The sequence below is a fragment of the Cyrtonyx montezumae genome, unplaced genomic scaffold (genome assembly GCF_038088225.1).
Source record: "Cyrtonyx montezumae isolate F1298 unplaced genomic scaffold, pur_monq_1.0 scaffold_13, whole genome shotgun sequence".
Classification (NCBI taxonomy): domain Eukaryota; kingdom Metazoa; phylum Chordata; class Aves; order Galliformes; family Odontophoridae; genus Cyrtonyx; species Cyrtonyx montezumae.
The window spans coordinates 19,630,099-19,645,991 of NW_027071859.1; the positions used below are offsets into that span (position 1 = coordinate 19,630,099).

At 35.8% G+C, this 15,893-nt stretch overlaps 1 protein-coding gene across 1 annotated transcript in view; it reads left to right on the forward strand.

Moving 5' to 3' along the window:
- Window positions 1-15,893, forward strand: part of MYOM2 (myomesin 2) — an 81,861-nt gene that overhangs the window by 36,902 nt on the left and 29,066 nt on the right. Inside the window, 5 exon segments of the mRNA XM_065730769.1 lie at window positions 743-926; window positions 4,203-4,377; window positions 6,438-6,559; window positions 9,267-9,454; window positions 11,910-12,036. Coding sequence (XP_065586841.1) covers window positions 743-926; window positions 4,203-4,377; window positions 6,438-6,559; window positions 9,267-9,454; window positions 11,910-12,036 — 796 coding nt within the window.

Sequence of the window (15,893 nt, forward strand, 5' to 3'; positions counted from 1 at the left end):
TTAATTTTTATGCACGCTTCTGTGTTGGAAGGCAATTTATTTATGCTATTTAATGGGCACTTGTGTTCTACTAGAGGTACTGAACTACAACATGATTAATCTTTCTTTTGGGTCAACAAATTACCTGAGGAATCTAATGGACAGCAGAACTTTCTGAGAGTGCTGGTTTGCTGGTTCTCTTTTATGTGCAGTTATGATACTAATTAGCTCAGCTACTTTACCAAAAGCATATAACAGAGAGAATTAAAGGTAATTATTTCATTTGATGAATGCTTTTAGGAATGTAACCTTTCTACACAGAGTATGTAAAGATGTGGCAGTGAGTAGGGTAACATCACGCCACGCCATACCTTTCTGCTTAATCTGGATTATAATGAACCTTTGGGTATACAAGTAAATTTTGCAGAGCATGAGATCTTTGGGACAAATTTTTCGGGACCAGTCATAGCTGACAGTCATGGCCCTAAATGAAGGTTATCTGTATGTACAAGACAGTGTATATGGAAGTCTAGACAGACAGGGAGACAATGAAGCACTCAGACCTTTCATGTAGAGTAATTGAATGCACAAGTTATGAGAATTTGCATACACTAAAACAGGACATTTGAGAATAATCATCTTCCATTAGCTCATGAACAAATTCATGGCAGGATGCAATATAGCAATACATTTATTTTTGACAGTTCCCAGAAGAAATGTGCAGCTTTTTTCTTTTTCCTTTTTATTTTTTTTTTTTTTTCAGTCCATGGTTGGCAGTGGAAGCTGGCAAAGAGTCAATGCAGAGGTTGCTGTAAAATCTCCTCGCTATGCAGTGTTTGACCTTGCAGAAGGAAAACCATATGTCTTCCGAGTCTTGTCAGCAAACAAGCATGGCATCAGTGATCCATCTGAAATCACAGAGCCTATTCAACCACAAGATACTGTTGGTAAGGCATTAATTGTAAGGCATTAATACTAAAGACAATTTATACTGTACAAAATATAAAGAGACAACTAACATTGTAATTCGATTACTCTGATTACAATGATAGTAATCAAATTCATTTGCGTTCAATACTGCAGAATTTTAAAAGGACCAAGTTGTTAAATTTTGGAAATATTCCAAAATTTTCATAATGATCACAAGTCTCCTTGCTGAGAACAATAGCTGCTAAAAAGCGAAGTGAATTTTAGTTAGTCATTCCTCACAGTGCTCTACATATGTGACTTGTCAAAAGATAACATGGGTTAATCACTAACTTAGATAATTACATTGTCTGGCTCAGGAAATTATATACTACTTAATTTCCTACATTTTCAGCTATATAAGGTAGCCTTTCCTTTCTTTGCTAGTATTCTAAGTTGCAAATTACATTTGGTGCAGAATTCCAGTGCATACAGAGTATATTTCAGTGACAGGGGAAGATACATCTTCATGGTCAAATGGCAACATTCCACATGAAGACTAAGTATGTATTCTAATGCCATATTCAGCCTCACAAGTGAAAATTTAGGGACTGGTTATTCCTCTTGATGCTGAAATATTTGGTCTACTCTTGCAGTTTAGCAAAGGTTAAACAGAACAACCTTATATATTGACAGCTGTCACATTCAGAGAGTGTAACTTGTAAGTACACTTACTAGAAGATGAAAATGTTATTACAATATCTGATATACCACGTTGCAATAAATGTTGATAGATGCAGCCTTCTTTATATTTACCATAATTTTTAAAAAAACATCCCACTAGCTTTAGCTCGATCTCTTACTATATAAAATGAATTAAAACCATCTTTTGTTTTATGAACTGAAAGCATATAACTGAAAAGGCATATAACTGAAAGCAGAAAGCAGAAGATTTTATTTTAAAGCAAAATTGCAGGAGTACTTTCAGAGATGAATTTAACCACCTGAGCTAAAATACATCAAATATACAACTTCATTTAATTTCTCGCACACAGCACTATTCAGCATTCCTAAGGGTAGCTGAGACAACTTCATGGGACTGTTAAACATTACATGCAGATTATGGATTTGCTTCCTCTCTTGAGTTAAAACTAGAGTGTATAAGGCTTATGCTAGGCCATTGAAAATGACACAATTGAATTGAGAGGTAAAAGTGGATTGAATTTGAGATTGACATCTACATTTAAATTTCTTTATGTAAGCATCTATGTAGGTGCTCTAAATTTTTGTGCTCTCATTATAGTGAGAGAAGCCTGAAGGATAAACTCGCAGACCAGCAATGAAGCACTTATGTTTGAGTAAGATTAATTATTCTCAACACTCTACCTCTGATCAGAGGTTCAGTTCAATTGTCCAAATGGACACTGGATCACAGAATGGCTTTGGTTGGAAGGGACCTTAAAGCTGATCCAGTTTCAACTCCCTGCCATGCACAGAGTCACCACCACCAGGTCAGGCTGCTCAGTTCCCCATTCAAACTGGCCTTGAATGCCTCCAGGAATGGGGCATCCACAAAGTCTCAGGGCAGTGTATTCCAGCACTTCACTACCTCCTGAGTAAAGAATTTTCTCCTAACATCTAATTTAAAATCTCTCTTTTTCTAGTTTTAAGTCGTTATATCTTGTCCTGTTACCTTAATATAGTGTAGAAAGTCAGTCAGCATCTTTTTGCAGGATCCTCATGAATACTGAAAGGGTGCAATGTGCTCTCTCTGAAGCCTTTTCTTCTACATGCTTAAACAAAAGCATCTCCCTCAACCTTTCTTCATGGGAGAATTTTTCAGTCTCAGAATTTAAAAAAGAATATTTAGACAGTACTATAATGTAAAAAAAAAAAGTTGCATTTTGTGTTCCTTTCTTCAGCTCTAGTTCTTTTAAATTGACAAATTTGAGGAAACTAAATGCCTTTGATAAGAGAGTGCTGAATTCCTTTCAACATACAATGAAGGGCTGACACTGTTCCTTAAGTCATGAAAGCTCAGATAAATGTTTTGTAGTGTACAGACTGGGCTGGCTGTCACTAAGTCATTATGTTCCCATTTAGTTATTGAAGTTTCTCTTCAATCTATGCACATTCAAGTTGTTTGAACAGATACAAATCAACAGTGAACTTTCACACATGTAAAGTGAGCTATGTGCTATGCTCCTTTGGGAGGACTGGAGAAAACATATGGAAGAATGCTTTGTTCACCTCTACTTATTGCTGTGGAGATTGATCCTGGAGTTCAGGTTCTAACTTGGGCTCAGTTAGATTAAAGGCATATAGAGGAACTGAGAGGTCCAGTGAATGGTAACCAAGATGCCCAGGGTCCTAGAGATTGTAAGTGATGAAGAGAGTCTGAGGTAGCTGGGTTTTAGACTGGTTACTTACAAAGATTATTGTGCCAAACTGTTCTTAGCAGATCCAGATGAGGAAACATAGAAACAGAGATAAACTGTAACATAAAAGATTAAGGCTGGACAGTGCTTTCTTGGTGAAAAAGGTGTAATAGTACAATACTAGAACAGGTGATGCAAGGAAATTTAAATTTCCATTGTTAGAAGCTTTCAAGATTCAGACAAATACATCACTATTTTGGCTTAGAGTTAGTGATAGTTTCACCAGGTGATAGGATGGAACAGATGATCTCCAATATCCCTTCCATCCAACATTCCTATGCTTCTGTGAAATCCACTGAGCTTATTTTAGCTGAACACTTAGCATTCAAACATATGCTTAAAGATATCCTGAACTGTGGCTTTATCTGAATTGTGGTCATCAATTATTGACTGGAAAGCAGTATTTCCTAACTCTTCATTTATAGTTTACATGCATTTTTTGTTGATGCACCAGGAGCTACATATAAGCATCTTATTTGAGAAAGAATTCTTAAGAGAGAGCACTTTCATTCCTGTATACCTTTGTAAACTTTATATACATGTATACATACTTGAAAATATTTTCCTATAATTCAGTCTACAGAAAACCTATATAAAATCATACTAGTAGAAGGCCTAGCAGCTCAGACTGTTTTCTGTAAGTAAAAAAAAGAAACAAAAAACATATAAACACATACACAGAATATAGACAACTTTACAGTTAAAAAAATATTAAAAATAAATCATATCATAAATAATATAATGTATAGAATTAATATAACAGGAAAAAACATAGGCAGGATAATTAAATATTGTATACATGTACAGCACTGAGTCTACTTTCACTTATTTTTATTTTTATGTGTTTCATAATTATACATATTTTTCTCTTTTTCTTAGTTGTCCCATCAGCACCTGGTCGAGTAGTGGCCACAAGGAATACAAAAACATCAGTTGTAGTCCAGTGGGATAAACCAAAACATGAAGAGAATTTGTACGGCTACTACATTGACTATTCTGTGGTGGGATCAAATCAGTGGGAACCTGCTAACCACAAACCAATTAAATACAGCAGGTATTGACAATTCTTCTGAATTTTGGGGAGTCTTAAAAACTGTAGTTAGTTTAACTGCTAAGCAATGGTGTTCTCATAGAATGTAAATGCTGAATGAGTGTGAGGAAAACAATAGTCTGCAGATTCTGAGCTAAGCTTTGCTGGGCAAACTCTTCCTGCCCCTGTCTACCTTTCTATTCTATCTAAATGGGAATCCTTTTTTGTCTATTTGATTAATCATAAAATAAGGTTCTAGAGGCATGATTCTGAATGTCTTGGGCATGAGAAAGTGTAGAAGTCTTAAACTCTTGGTTATGTTAAAAATGAATAGACCTGATGCATGTGATAAAAAATATGAGAAAAAGAAGGGACTCAGAAGCTTTCCAGCTTGTTTCTCCTAGGAGCTCAGAATACATGAGGAAAAGGCATGTACTTTGGCAAAAGGGCAAGCTGTGTCTGCTATAGATTTGGTGTGGAAAGTGCATCTTTTGCTGAGATCGCAGTGAAGAAAATCCAACTGTCCAGTTGCAAAAATATCAGGGCTTTCTGACTTGCTACATGTATGTGTTAAGGGCATTATCTCCTTTTTCTATCACTCCTATCAAAATGCTAGACCTTACTGTACTTCTGATCATATTTTATTCCCTCATAGAAATATCACATTTACTATGTCATTCCTCAGGCAATTTTGTTTGTAACAATCATGATTACTTTTGTTGGAATCATTCACCAATTGCAAAGTTTACAGAATCACACAATCCGAGGTCCACATGTTTCTTGAGCACCTCCAGAGACAGTGACTCTACCACTTCCCTGGGCAGCCTCTTTCAGTACCTCACCACTCTTCCAGAGAAGAAACTTTTCCTAATATCCAACCTTAACCTCCCCTTGTACAACTTGAAGATGTTACTTTTTACCCTAACGAGTTACCTGAAAAAAAGATTGTCCCGTACTTTGCCACAACCTCTTTTGAGGTAGTTGTAGAGTGTGATAAGGTCACTCATGTGCATGCTTTTCTTCAGAGTAAACAATTGCAGTTCCCTCTGCTGATCCTCATGAGACTTGTGCTCCAGAACTTTCGGCAGCTTCATTGTCCTTCTTTGGATACAAATCTCCGAGATCTTCAAGGAGAACTCTCTGCAGTCCCTCCAAAAAATCCTATGCCAATGCTCCACCGCCTGCTCAGCACAGAAATTCATCATGTGGGAACCTCCTATGTTCCCTTTTGTCCTGTCACTGGGCATCATGGAAAAGAGACTGGCTTTGTCCTTTCTGAGCTTCCCTTTCAGAAATTTATGAATATCGATGAGATCTCCTGAGTCTCTTCTTCTCCAGTCTGAACAATCCTAACTCTTTCAGCCTCTTCTCATTGGAGAGCTGTTCTAGACCCTTAATAATCTTGATAGTGCTATTCTGGACTCTTACCAGTGTGGCCATGTCTTAAGTTTAGGTGTGTAAGGCATATTTTCCTATGGGTGTATAACAAGCACATCACATTGTTTAGTATATTTTGTCAGTTACTACTTAATTTTGAGTGACTTTGTATTCTGCTGAGTCCTTTGATCAAGCAGTTTGATCAAAGCAATTTGAACAGAGAAAAAAGTAGAAGAGTAACTTTTGGTCAGAAGGGTAGGGACAACACAAAAGTAAGAAAATAGTCAACTGATCCTGCACTGAGATAGTTCTGACTATTCTAATGCTACAGTAATTGCCCAGAACTTCAGAACATAACCAAAAGTTTCCTTGGATGGTTACTATGAAGAGAAAACTGTCTTCCAAGAATAGAATAGAATTTGGCAAGCCAATACTTACATAAAATATACTACAGTTGGCATGATTCTACCCTGTAGATCATCACTAGCAATTCAATATGAATCCTGTGATTGTTTTTCCACTGTTACATCCAAATACGTTGTATTGAATCATAAAATTATATTTCAGTTTCCCTCTTGAAAATATATTCCTTTGTGAAGCATTCGTGAAGTTGAATTTATTGTAGCCAAAATTTCATGTTACAGTGAAGAATAGCTTTATAGGATATATTAAAAAAATCTGATGCTCTTTTGTTTCTTTGAACACAGATTTGTTGTTCACGGTTTGGAAACTGGTGAACAGTACATCTTCCGTGTGAAAGCTGTGAATGCTGTAGGATTCAGTGAAAACTCACAGGAGTCAGAGGCTATAAAAGTACAAGCAGCCCTTAGTAAGTACAATTCTGTGCAACTAAACTTATTTCTTTAATGAGTTACATTCAACAACCAGCTCATTTAATGTAACAGCATATTTTGTAGCCGTTGAACACGTCTCCTCACTGAAGTTTATGCTCTGGGATGTGGCTGTTGTGTGAAGAAAAGATGATATTAAAAACAAGTTATTCATACAGTCTTAGAAATACTGGGTCAGATTCATTCATTATATTCCCTAGGATTCCTACTGTTCCTCAGCTATAAGAAATAAACAGTAAATCTTGATGGTGTTAGGCAGTAGCTTCTGGGTGACTTGGAGTGGTGTAAATCAGTTTACAGTAGAATATGCTCAATTTAGAAGAGTTTTGGAAAACTTTATTACTACATGGCTGGACTAAATAGCCTTTGGCTGTTCAAGGTCAGAAAGCAGTCTGCCTCCTCTTGTACCCTGCAAGCAAAATTCCCATGTGAGAACAATCCACTGTTCTACTTTCAGTAGGAATGATACATGACATGTGGAGGGCTGTAAAAATATTTAGAACATAAAGTATACAGATCTGGGCAATTTTCCTTTCTTACTGAAATACTTTCAGTTTCTTACTAAAGTACTTCAAAATGGAACTTCTCCCCAGCCAAATGGCCTGCGCTTCTTAGGGACGACCAACAAGCATCCTTGTCAAAAATACTATCTGAAAGTTTTACAATTCAGAACCAATATTAAAGGATGCCTTCCTAACTTTGCATGAGATGTTAATGACAAAACTACTCTTGAATTTTTTGTAGGACAAAGTGTATCTCATATGGGTAGGTGGGACACAAACTCTTTTTTTGCCTGTAACTCATATTTCATAAATGCACTCACACCTTTTATTCTGTCACTGTATGTTTTTGAAAATGAGAGTTGCATGGAGTATGTCACCAAACACTGAGCAAATGGACCTCATAAAAATGTATAGGATGTGAATGGTTCTAATCCATTTCAGCTGTCTTAAAAGAAATTTAGCTTAACTATTTATAAGGGACTTACATAGGTCACTACGAAAGTAATGCTTCCTATTTATTTCCATGGAAATAAATACAAACAGCACAATAACAATATTTGATAGATCAAATTCTCAGCTACAAAAATACTATATTTCAGCATATTCACCACAATTAGCTATGCATTTTAACCAGTAGTGAACGAGAGCCTGTATGTCACACTTAGAAAAAATTGCACCAGAAGAGATGACCCACTGTTGCTGCCACCACTGCTGAAATGCACCACCCACTGCTGCACTGTGCTCACATCCACTTTTATCTCTCCAGAAATGTTCAGAAAGTGTTGATGAATGTCAGTGTGTGCAATTTTTCTGCATGGAGGAATTAGATTATACACCTTTGCCTCACTGTGCACTTTCGTGTGAGATGCCATTTTGTCAGACTGCCACTTGATGTCACTTGTCACGTGGCAGCAAAATGTAATGGAGTACCGGTGGGAAGGTTCAGTCTCTTGCCGTACCAACATCTGCTGCTGATGTTGTGGGCCAACCTAATAAAATAGGAGGCATTACTTTCAGAGCAGCCCTTGTACGTATGCATGGAAAGAATCTTTAATATTATTTCAGTGATTATTATAGGAGTTTGTTATATTTGTTTTTAGTTACAGAGAAGTTAGAGTAATTGCAAAGGTCATGTTTTATGGCCTTGGAGTGCCTCACTGTATTTGAAAAAAAGGGTTGAAGACCATTTTTGCTGATTGCTGTCTGTTTTCATTCTGATCACTAGCACAGCTACAAGGTCAGGGTTTGTATTAATGTCTGTATTAACATATTATCTTCTAAGTGAAGTAAGTCACATTGTCTCAAGCAATATTAGCAATTCAACTGAAAAGTTAAGATGAGCTTTAATGGCAGGACCTTAGCTTGCCTTGACTGTAGTACAATAGGGCAAGAACAGGATGTCTTCTTGAGAACTTTCATACACTGATGGAGAATAGAAAATGGAACTTGCTAGAAAGAGTGTTAACTAATACGACAGATCAAAAAAGCATCTCAGGAAAACATTTCTTTTCATAGGAAGCTGCCTGCTTCTGTCGCAGGTAAAAGGAAATTCATGAAGGTAGTCTCAGACTATTTTTTGTTCTTTAAAGAGCAAATATTACTTTTAGTCTGAAGTAGGCATATCATATTGGATTAGGAAGAAAAGTCATGATGGCCATAGATGAGACAATCATATGACTTAATTATGTTCAAATTCATAGCCTTTTTTTTCTTCTTACTGAATGATTCTTAAAGTATTCCAAAAGTAATTGATCAGCATATTTGGCTCTTGGCAGGAAGATGTGTTCTGAGCCATTTTAATCTTGCCATGGAATCACAGGTTGGAAAAGACATTCAGACATCAACCCTCCCCACAATGCCCACATATCTCTAAGTACCACATTTACACATTTTTTAAATAACTCCAGATGCAGTGACTCCACCACTTCCCTCGGGAGCCTATTCCAATGCCTCACCACTATTTTAGAGATGATTTTTTTCCTAGTATCCAATGTAGCATAATTGTCTAGTACAATATTTAGTATGGAGACACTTTTGCTAGCATTACCATTCCTGTACTGAAGATCTTCATCTATTTCTTCTCACCACCTCCCGAGAGGGCAGGACAATAGGTAGATGTTTCATACAGAAGCTTCCTTGTTTATGTTTGGAGAGAAAATTAATTTTGATAATTTTCTTATAGCTTGCCCATCGTATCCTCATGGCATCACACTTCTGAACTGTGATGGTCATTCAATGACTCTTGGCTGGAAAGCACCAAAGTACAGTGGAGGTTCCCCAGTCCTTGGTTATTATATGGATAAACGGGAAGCTAACCATAAAAACTGGCACGAAGTCAATTCTTCCCTTATTAGCCGGACAATTTATACGGTTGGTACTTTTTAATCCTTAACTTTCTGGACTTGCTTTGTACTATTTCTTTGCTCTTGGCAGAGTTCTACTTTTATGCAGATAAATTATTTAAATTTACTTGCTACAGTACAAACAAGCCATCCCGCTGTGTATTTTGGAGTGTAACAAGCATAAAAGCTAGAGTAGAGACAGAGTAAATCAGCATCATCATTGCTATGAAATTGAAAGACCAATATGGCCATTTAGATGAGGAAATTTCGAAGAAAAATTTGCAAAGCATATTTCTCACAAAGGACATGATGAGCTATAGAATGCTTCATAAAATTGAATACAGTTTTCACTAATGAGTACCATGTGTATAACCACTGTAGTAATATACAGAGAAAGGATGGCAGCATTTAGTAGGACTGATGATCATGCTGTCTGTAGAACTGGGGACTTGAAAATGAAATGGAGATGGGCTGAAAACAAATATAATGAGCCTTGTTCTTTCAATTTTTGCCTGCACCTGGAAACAAGAGTATATTAATAAACCTACTGTTATGTCTAATATCCTCTTTCCAGTGTACCAGATCAGTAATTTTAGTTTTGAGATAAATTACATCTGGTAGCTCCTATAATTTATTCAGTTGATTAACAGAAGAAATTTTTACTTAACTTGCATGAAGAAAGAAAAGGAAGATAGGATATAGCAAGTAATTTATCAATATGATGCTTATTAAACAATCAGATGTTTTTCTCCAAATAATTCTTGAAATTATCTCTGCAAGCCAGTAAATTGTCTGCCAAGGAATAAATAAGTCTTTAGGAAAAATTTGACACTAAATTAAAAAACACTGTAGGGGAACTCAAAAAGAGTGTTTCCTGCATAGAAGTCAGTCAGCAATATTCAAGTGCACACATACTTGTGATTGAGTTTATAACTGACATCTCTGACATAGCAGACAGAACATGGATAGTGAGAAATAAAAAAAGGGTAGATTGGATAGACTAGAAATGGCAGTGCTAAGCAATGCTTTTCTGACATTTTCATTTTTTAATGCATTTGTAAACATATGAGTAATGTAAATTAAGGGAAACCATTCAGAGTTTAATTTAAGTATCCATCCTGTTAGTAGCTGGATTTGTATCTGAAGGTGCATCTTCATACATTGTTTTTGTGGAATCCAAAATACTCAAGGGAAATAAAAGTAAGGCAGCTTTTCATAGCCCAGAATATTTTATGACACTGCAATCAGACAAAGTCCTCAGATACATAGTACAGCACTGGGAAATCACTGAAGTGTAACTGTTTCTGATTAAATAATTCTATGGGAACCCACAAATATTCTTTCCTTAATAACCTGGGATTTCACAGTCATATTTACTGGCTGAGTTATTGTTGTTTCTTGTAAATTACAGCATATTGCCCTTTATTCTGAGGAAATTCTGTCTGAATTGAAACAGTGCACGGCTTAGCTTACTGTTTGCTTTGGTCTTGCATTTAATACTCTATCAGATTATCATCCCATCACATATTTATTACCATAAAGAATATCACACTAAAATCCTTTTTCTTTTAATCTCTCTTTTTTTTTTTCCTCAGAGAATACATGTATAGTTTGTTTAGTCATGAAAATCTAAAACTTTGCAGTATTTGTACCAGAAGTACTGCTGCATCTTTTCTCTTGAGACATATGAGTGATTAAGTATAACTTTGATAAAGTACTCAATATGACTTCAGTGTAGAAGACTTATTTATTGTATTGAGGTGGTCTGGCAGAGGAAGGAGGTGCTGAGTGTTAAGAAACACTTGCCTTTTAGATTGTATACATTGATCTCACAATCTGAGAAGATAATGTGCAGACAGACTCATTGAATAAGTCTGGTTTCACTTACCAGGCAGGGAGGTTGCATGGATTTTCTGCTCATCCCATTTCCAGTGCTTACTTCCTCACTATCTGATGATAAGTTATATTAAGAACACACTTACAAGCTAGTAAAAAATTGCCTCGAGACTCTTTCCCTAAATTATATCTGCACAATGCAGGTATTGATTTCTCACTGATTCCCTCTCTTCTCTGATCAGTCCACTGTGACCTCTCTAGACCAAAAAAACATTTGAACTCTTGCTTAAATGAATGAGGTATAAATAGTACAGGAAACTATTTTATCTTAGAACACTTCTCCCTTAGTATCTGTTGATGGTCATTGGATTCCCTGGACCATTTTGCTCTAACCTTTTACAGCCTGTCATGCAAATACATGAAATGCTGATACTCCGAGGATGATGTGTTTGAAAACATGCCTATATTACTGTAGTGTGTTTGGTTTGAGAGAAAAATCTCTAGCTAAGAGCCTGCCAGTACTCTAGGCACAGAAGTCAGTCCTGATAATGTATTAACCAATGGCAGAATCCTTATTTTTTATTATTTCAAATATTTAAACACTATAATTGTAGCTTTTGATATATTGACTTGTTTCCTCTATAAAGGTAGAGGATTTGACAGAAGATGCCTTCTACGAGTTCAAAATTACTGCTGCAAATGTAGTTGGAATAGGTCATCCTTCAGATCCCAGCGAACATTTTAAGTGTAAAGCCTGGACTATGCCAGAACCCGGTAAGTCTATTAGTTTCTCATGGATTAAGTTTATAATAAACTCCTTAGATAATCCATGTAATGCTCTAGTGAAGCTGTTTGATGTCTTTTCTTTCATATGTGCTGCACTACCAAAATCTCCCATTCAAAGCTGTTTCTGGATCTCCACTGATGACAGCAGATGTTCTAAGAAGTGGATGATCTTTACTTAGCTTGCGAAATATTACCTTCATTTACTGTCCGTATCAGGACAAAGAATCATCAGCCTTTATTGTATGTTTTTATTACCATCATCATTTTAGCTCTGGGCTACGAGCTTCATTTCACCCTCTCCATCAGGCCAGCATACAGTCATCCTAGCACAATAATTGAAGTCTGTTGTAACTATTTCTGGAATTTCAGACTTTAAAACTGGGATTTTGATCATAAATAAGATTCAGTAGGGACCTGTTTCTTAGCCTAAAGGAAAGTAGCACAGCATACCTGACAACTTATAGCTAAATTCTCAGTCTTGATTACTGTGCCCCTGTTACCTATATGATTACTACAGACTGTACCCAGGTGTTACCTGACAGATTGTTATTAGCCAGGTGTAAGAACAAATGTGTTAACAACTACACAGTAGGAATGATTGTGTGTGAAAATTTAAACTGGTGTTTAGGTTGTCTGTAGTTCAGCAGTGCAGACATAGCTAAAGACTGTTAATTACAATGCTAGCTCCTTAAAAATGCTGAAGAAGCGCTGTGAATTTAAAACAGTTAGTAAGAAGGAAGTTAACTGGTAGCTACCCCGTATATTTGTGCCTGAGTGTTAGATACCAAGAGAATTGATTTATGTGAGTAATGATTGAGTTCTGTAAATAACCTATGAAAAGATTTTGAAGGCCAGTGTGCTTATTTTATAATACTCTCATTCACAGTAAGCAACAATTTTGCTGAAGCTGTTTCTGATATCTGTTACTGATTTGCTTAAGCAAAGGGTGTCACAGTACAGCCCAAAATGAAAACAAGGGTACCTAGCACTTTTATATGTTTCTACCATATTTTCCTCCAAATGCAGTAAAAAACTACTCCACTGTTAGACTGAATTCTATTTTTGCCACCGAGTTTTGGAATGCTGTTAAGGATCCACTTTAGTACCTGCTTAAGTAATCAAGATGTCTGACACCTACACGCATCTGCTTTATACTTCAGTGGTCATGCAGTCTTTCTGTCAGTAAACCAAAACACTTACACTATTTTTGCAAAACTGTTGAAAGCTTCAGTGGTACCAAAAGGCATAATTCACTTAAGAAGGCTGGAAATGTTCATTTTTCCTTTCTATGTAAAATGTAGCTCTTGCCTAGAACAAGAAATACTTCAGAGAGATAATGAATACCTGTATCACTGTTGGCAGCTACTTGTTTAATACATCCTTAAAGTCTTCCACCTATGAAAGAGGTCCAGGCTCTATAGGCAAGATCTGCTCCAAACTTTACCACACTTACAATTCAAAAGTTTTTCTAATATTTCGGAATCTTTCTTCTTGTAATTTAATCCTACTTACACCTTGTCCTGTCTACAGGGGATGTGAAGAAGAGATTGTTTCTTTCCTCTTCTCAATGTATTTTCTTTGTTTTTAAAAACTTTTTCAGGATCCCAGCTTTCTTCTAAACAAGAAAAACAACAGTCTGTGCAGTGTTTCCACATGGATCATTTATCTGCTATCTCTAAATAAATGTATTTTTCTCTCTTTTGAACATTTTCTAAGTGGTTCATGTCTATCTTGAATGGCAGCACACAAACTGGAGATATTATTTCAAATAAAGATCTGTCAGTACTAAGCTGAGAAGTAGTAACTCCACACATCCTGCAATTATTTGCCCCCTTTTAAATCCTTTCCAATTTGTCATTTAAAAAATCTTTACATTATTATATTAAGATTTAGTTCTTTTTAGTGCCAAGATTATTTTCTGCAAAACCATTTGTCAGAGAGTTCTGCATGGTTTCTAGCTAAATTCTCTGATTTCATAAACCTTGATTTCTGGGTTCAATGACATGGCAAAGCTGTCAATAAGAGAATGTTTAATCTCCTAACGTAAACTCCCATTCTGTTAATTACATTTTCTTACCATTCTGTAATATTTAGTATAAATGTGTCATCAGAGGGACAGTTGTTTTCCTTAAAGAACAGATCCGTGATTTATACTCTCTGAAGTTTTTCAAAAACATGAATGAAATTGCCCAGCGTGTAAAACAGATAAGATTATCCTTCATCATTCATTTTAAATGATATATAAAGAAATTAAATAAAAGGCATTTTCAGGAAATGAAGAGAGTGAAATTCTCATTTTCATAATGAATAATCTGACCTTTCTGTTCCTCAGCTGATTACATTGTTCACATTATGAATACAGCTGAATGGAGTGCTGCATTCTTGCTTAAACAATAGAACAAACAAACAACCTTCCTGTACCCCCAAACTTGTAAAAACATTTCTCAAGCCTTCTCCAAGATAATTTTTTTAACAATAGCTTAGCAATAGCAAAACAAAAAACAACAACAACAACAACAACAAAACTTGATAATTAAGACTGTGAAAAAGAGACTGATCTTTTTCCCTGACTGGCTGAAAACATTGATGACTAATGTGATGTGACTGCAAAGTACTCCCAGTGTCACCAAAATGTTCTTCCACATTTTGATATAGAAGATAGGTTTCATCTGAAAGGCCAAATATATATATATATATATATATATATATATTACAGGACTTCTAGTGTGAGTGATGGATTCTGTGCCCAGAGACAATTATTATTTAATCGTTCTGCAGAACTCCAGTCCTAGGTATATCTGTGATCCTCTGTGAGTTAGTGATGATAGCTAATGAATTATTTTACATGACTTTAAAAAGAAATGAAACATCTGTGATCTCAGACTCCTCAGAATAGAACATAAGTCTTTACACATTTTCTTCTATTGTCTAGATTTCTAGTAGGTACATCTACCAGCAGAAATTTAATTATCTTATGATATACAGACATTTAGGTAGGAATCTTAATAGAGCCCTAAGATAAAGCTTTAGCTTCCTGGGAAATTGCAGACTTTCCATGAGAAATCTATTATTTAACCTCATAAGATCTGCAACGTGCATTCATGTTACTTTTCTGAAATGTACTTATCTGCTATTGAGAAAAACTCTTGCTGTTATGTGCTGTTATCTCAGCCCTTAAACATTTCTCACAGGGTGACATTACGTAAGCTGGAATGGCAATCAGATTCATTTTCAAGGTTTTCCTGCTTTTTGTTGTTTTACATGATGAGATATATACAGTAGGAAAAAATAAGATTTTGATTTAGGCCAGACTAACAACACTGGAAAATCCCTGTCTCAGGTTTCCTTAATGTAAATCTAAAGCACAAGAAGCAGGTTTCCAGCTACATTATTTGTCTGAAAGGCAGTATTTGTCATAGATGTTGTCACTTTGCTAGTAAATGGATATGATTATGGCCTGATAGTCTACAGATAGAAATAAATACCAAGAGTGTAGTAAAAACTGAATACTATAAATTAAACTGAATGGAGCTGGAGCACTTAAGTGAGGGTAAAGTAAGAATAGCAGTGAAAATATTCCTTAATAGCTGCAAGGGAAAGAACGCTCATTTATTCCTAGAAAAAATCAGAATGTTTTTGATGTAAACAGTTCTCTTAGCAGATATACTATGTAAAAGTTATTCTTGGCTATCATTTTCCTCCTTGTAATGAAGAATGCTCTTCTGCAAGAGATCTTGAAGCCTAATCCAAAGTCCACTGGTACCAGTGGCTTTTGAACCAGGCTGGGGGATGTACACCAAGAAAAAAATATCTTGCTGCTAAGTTTTGAACCTGAATCTAAGCTC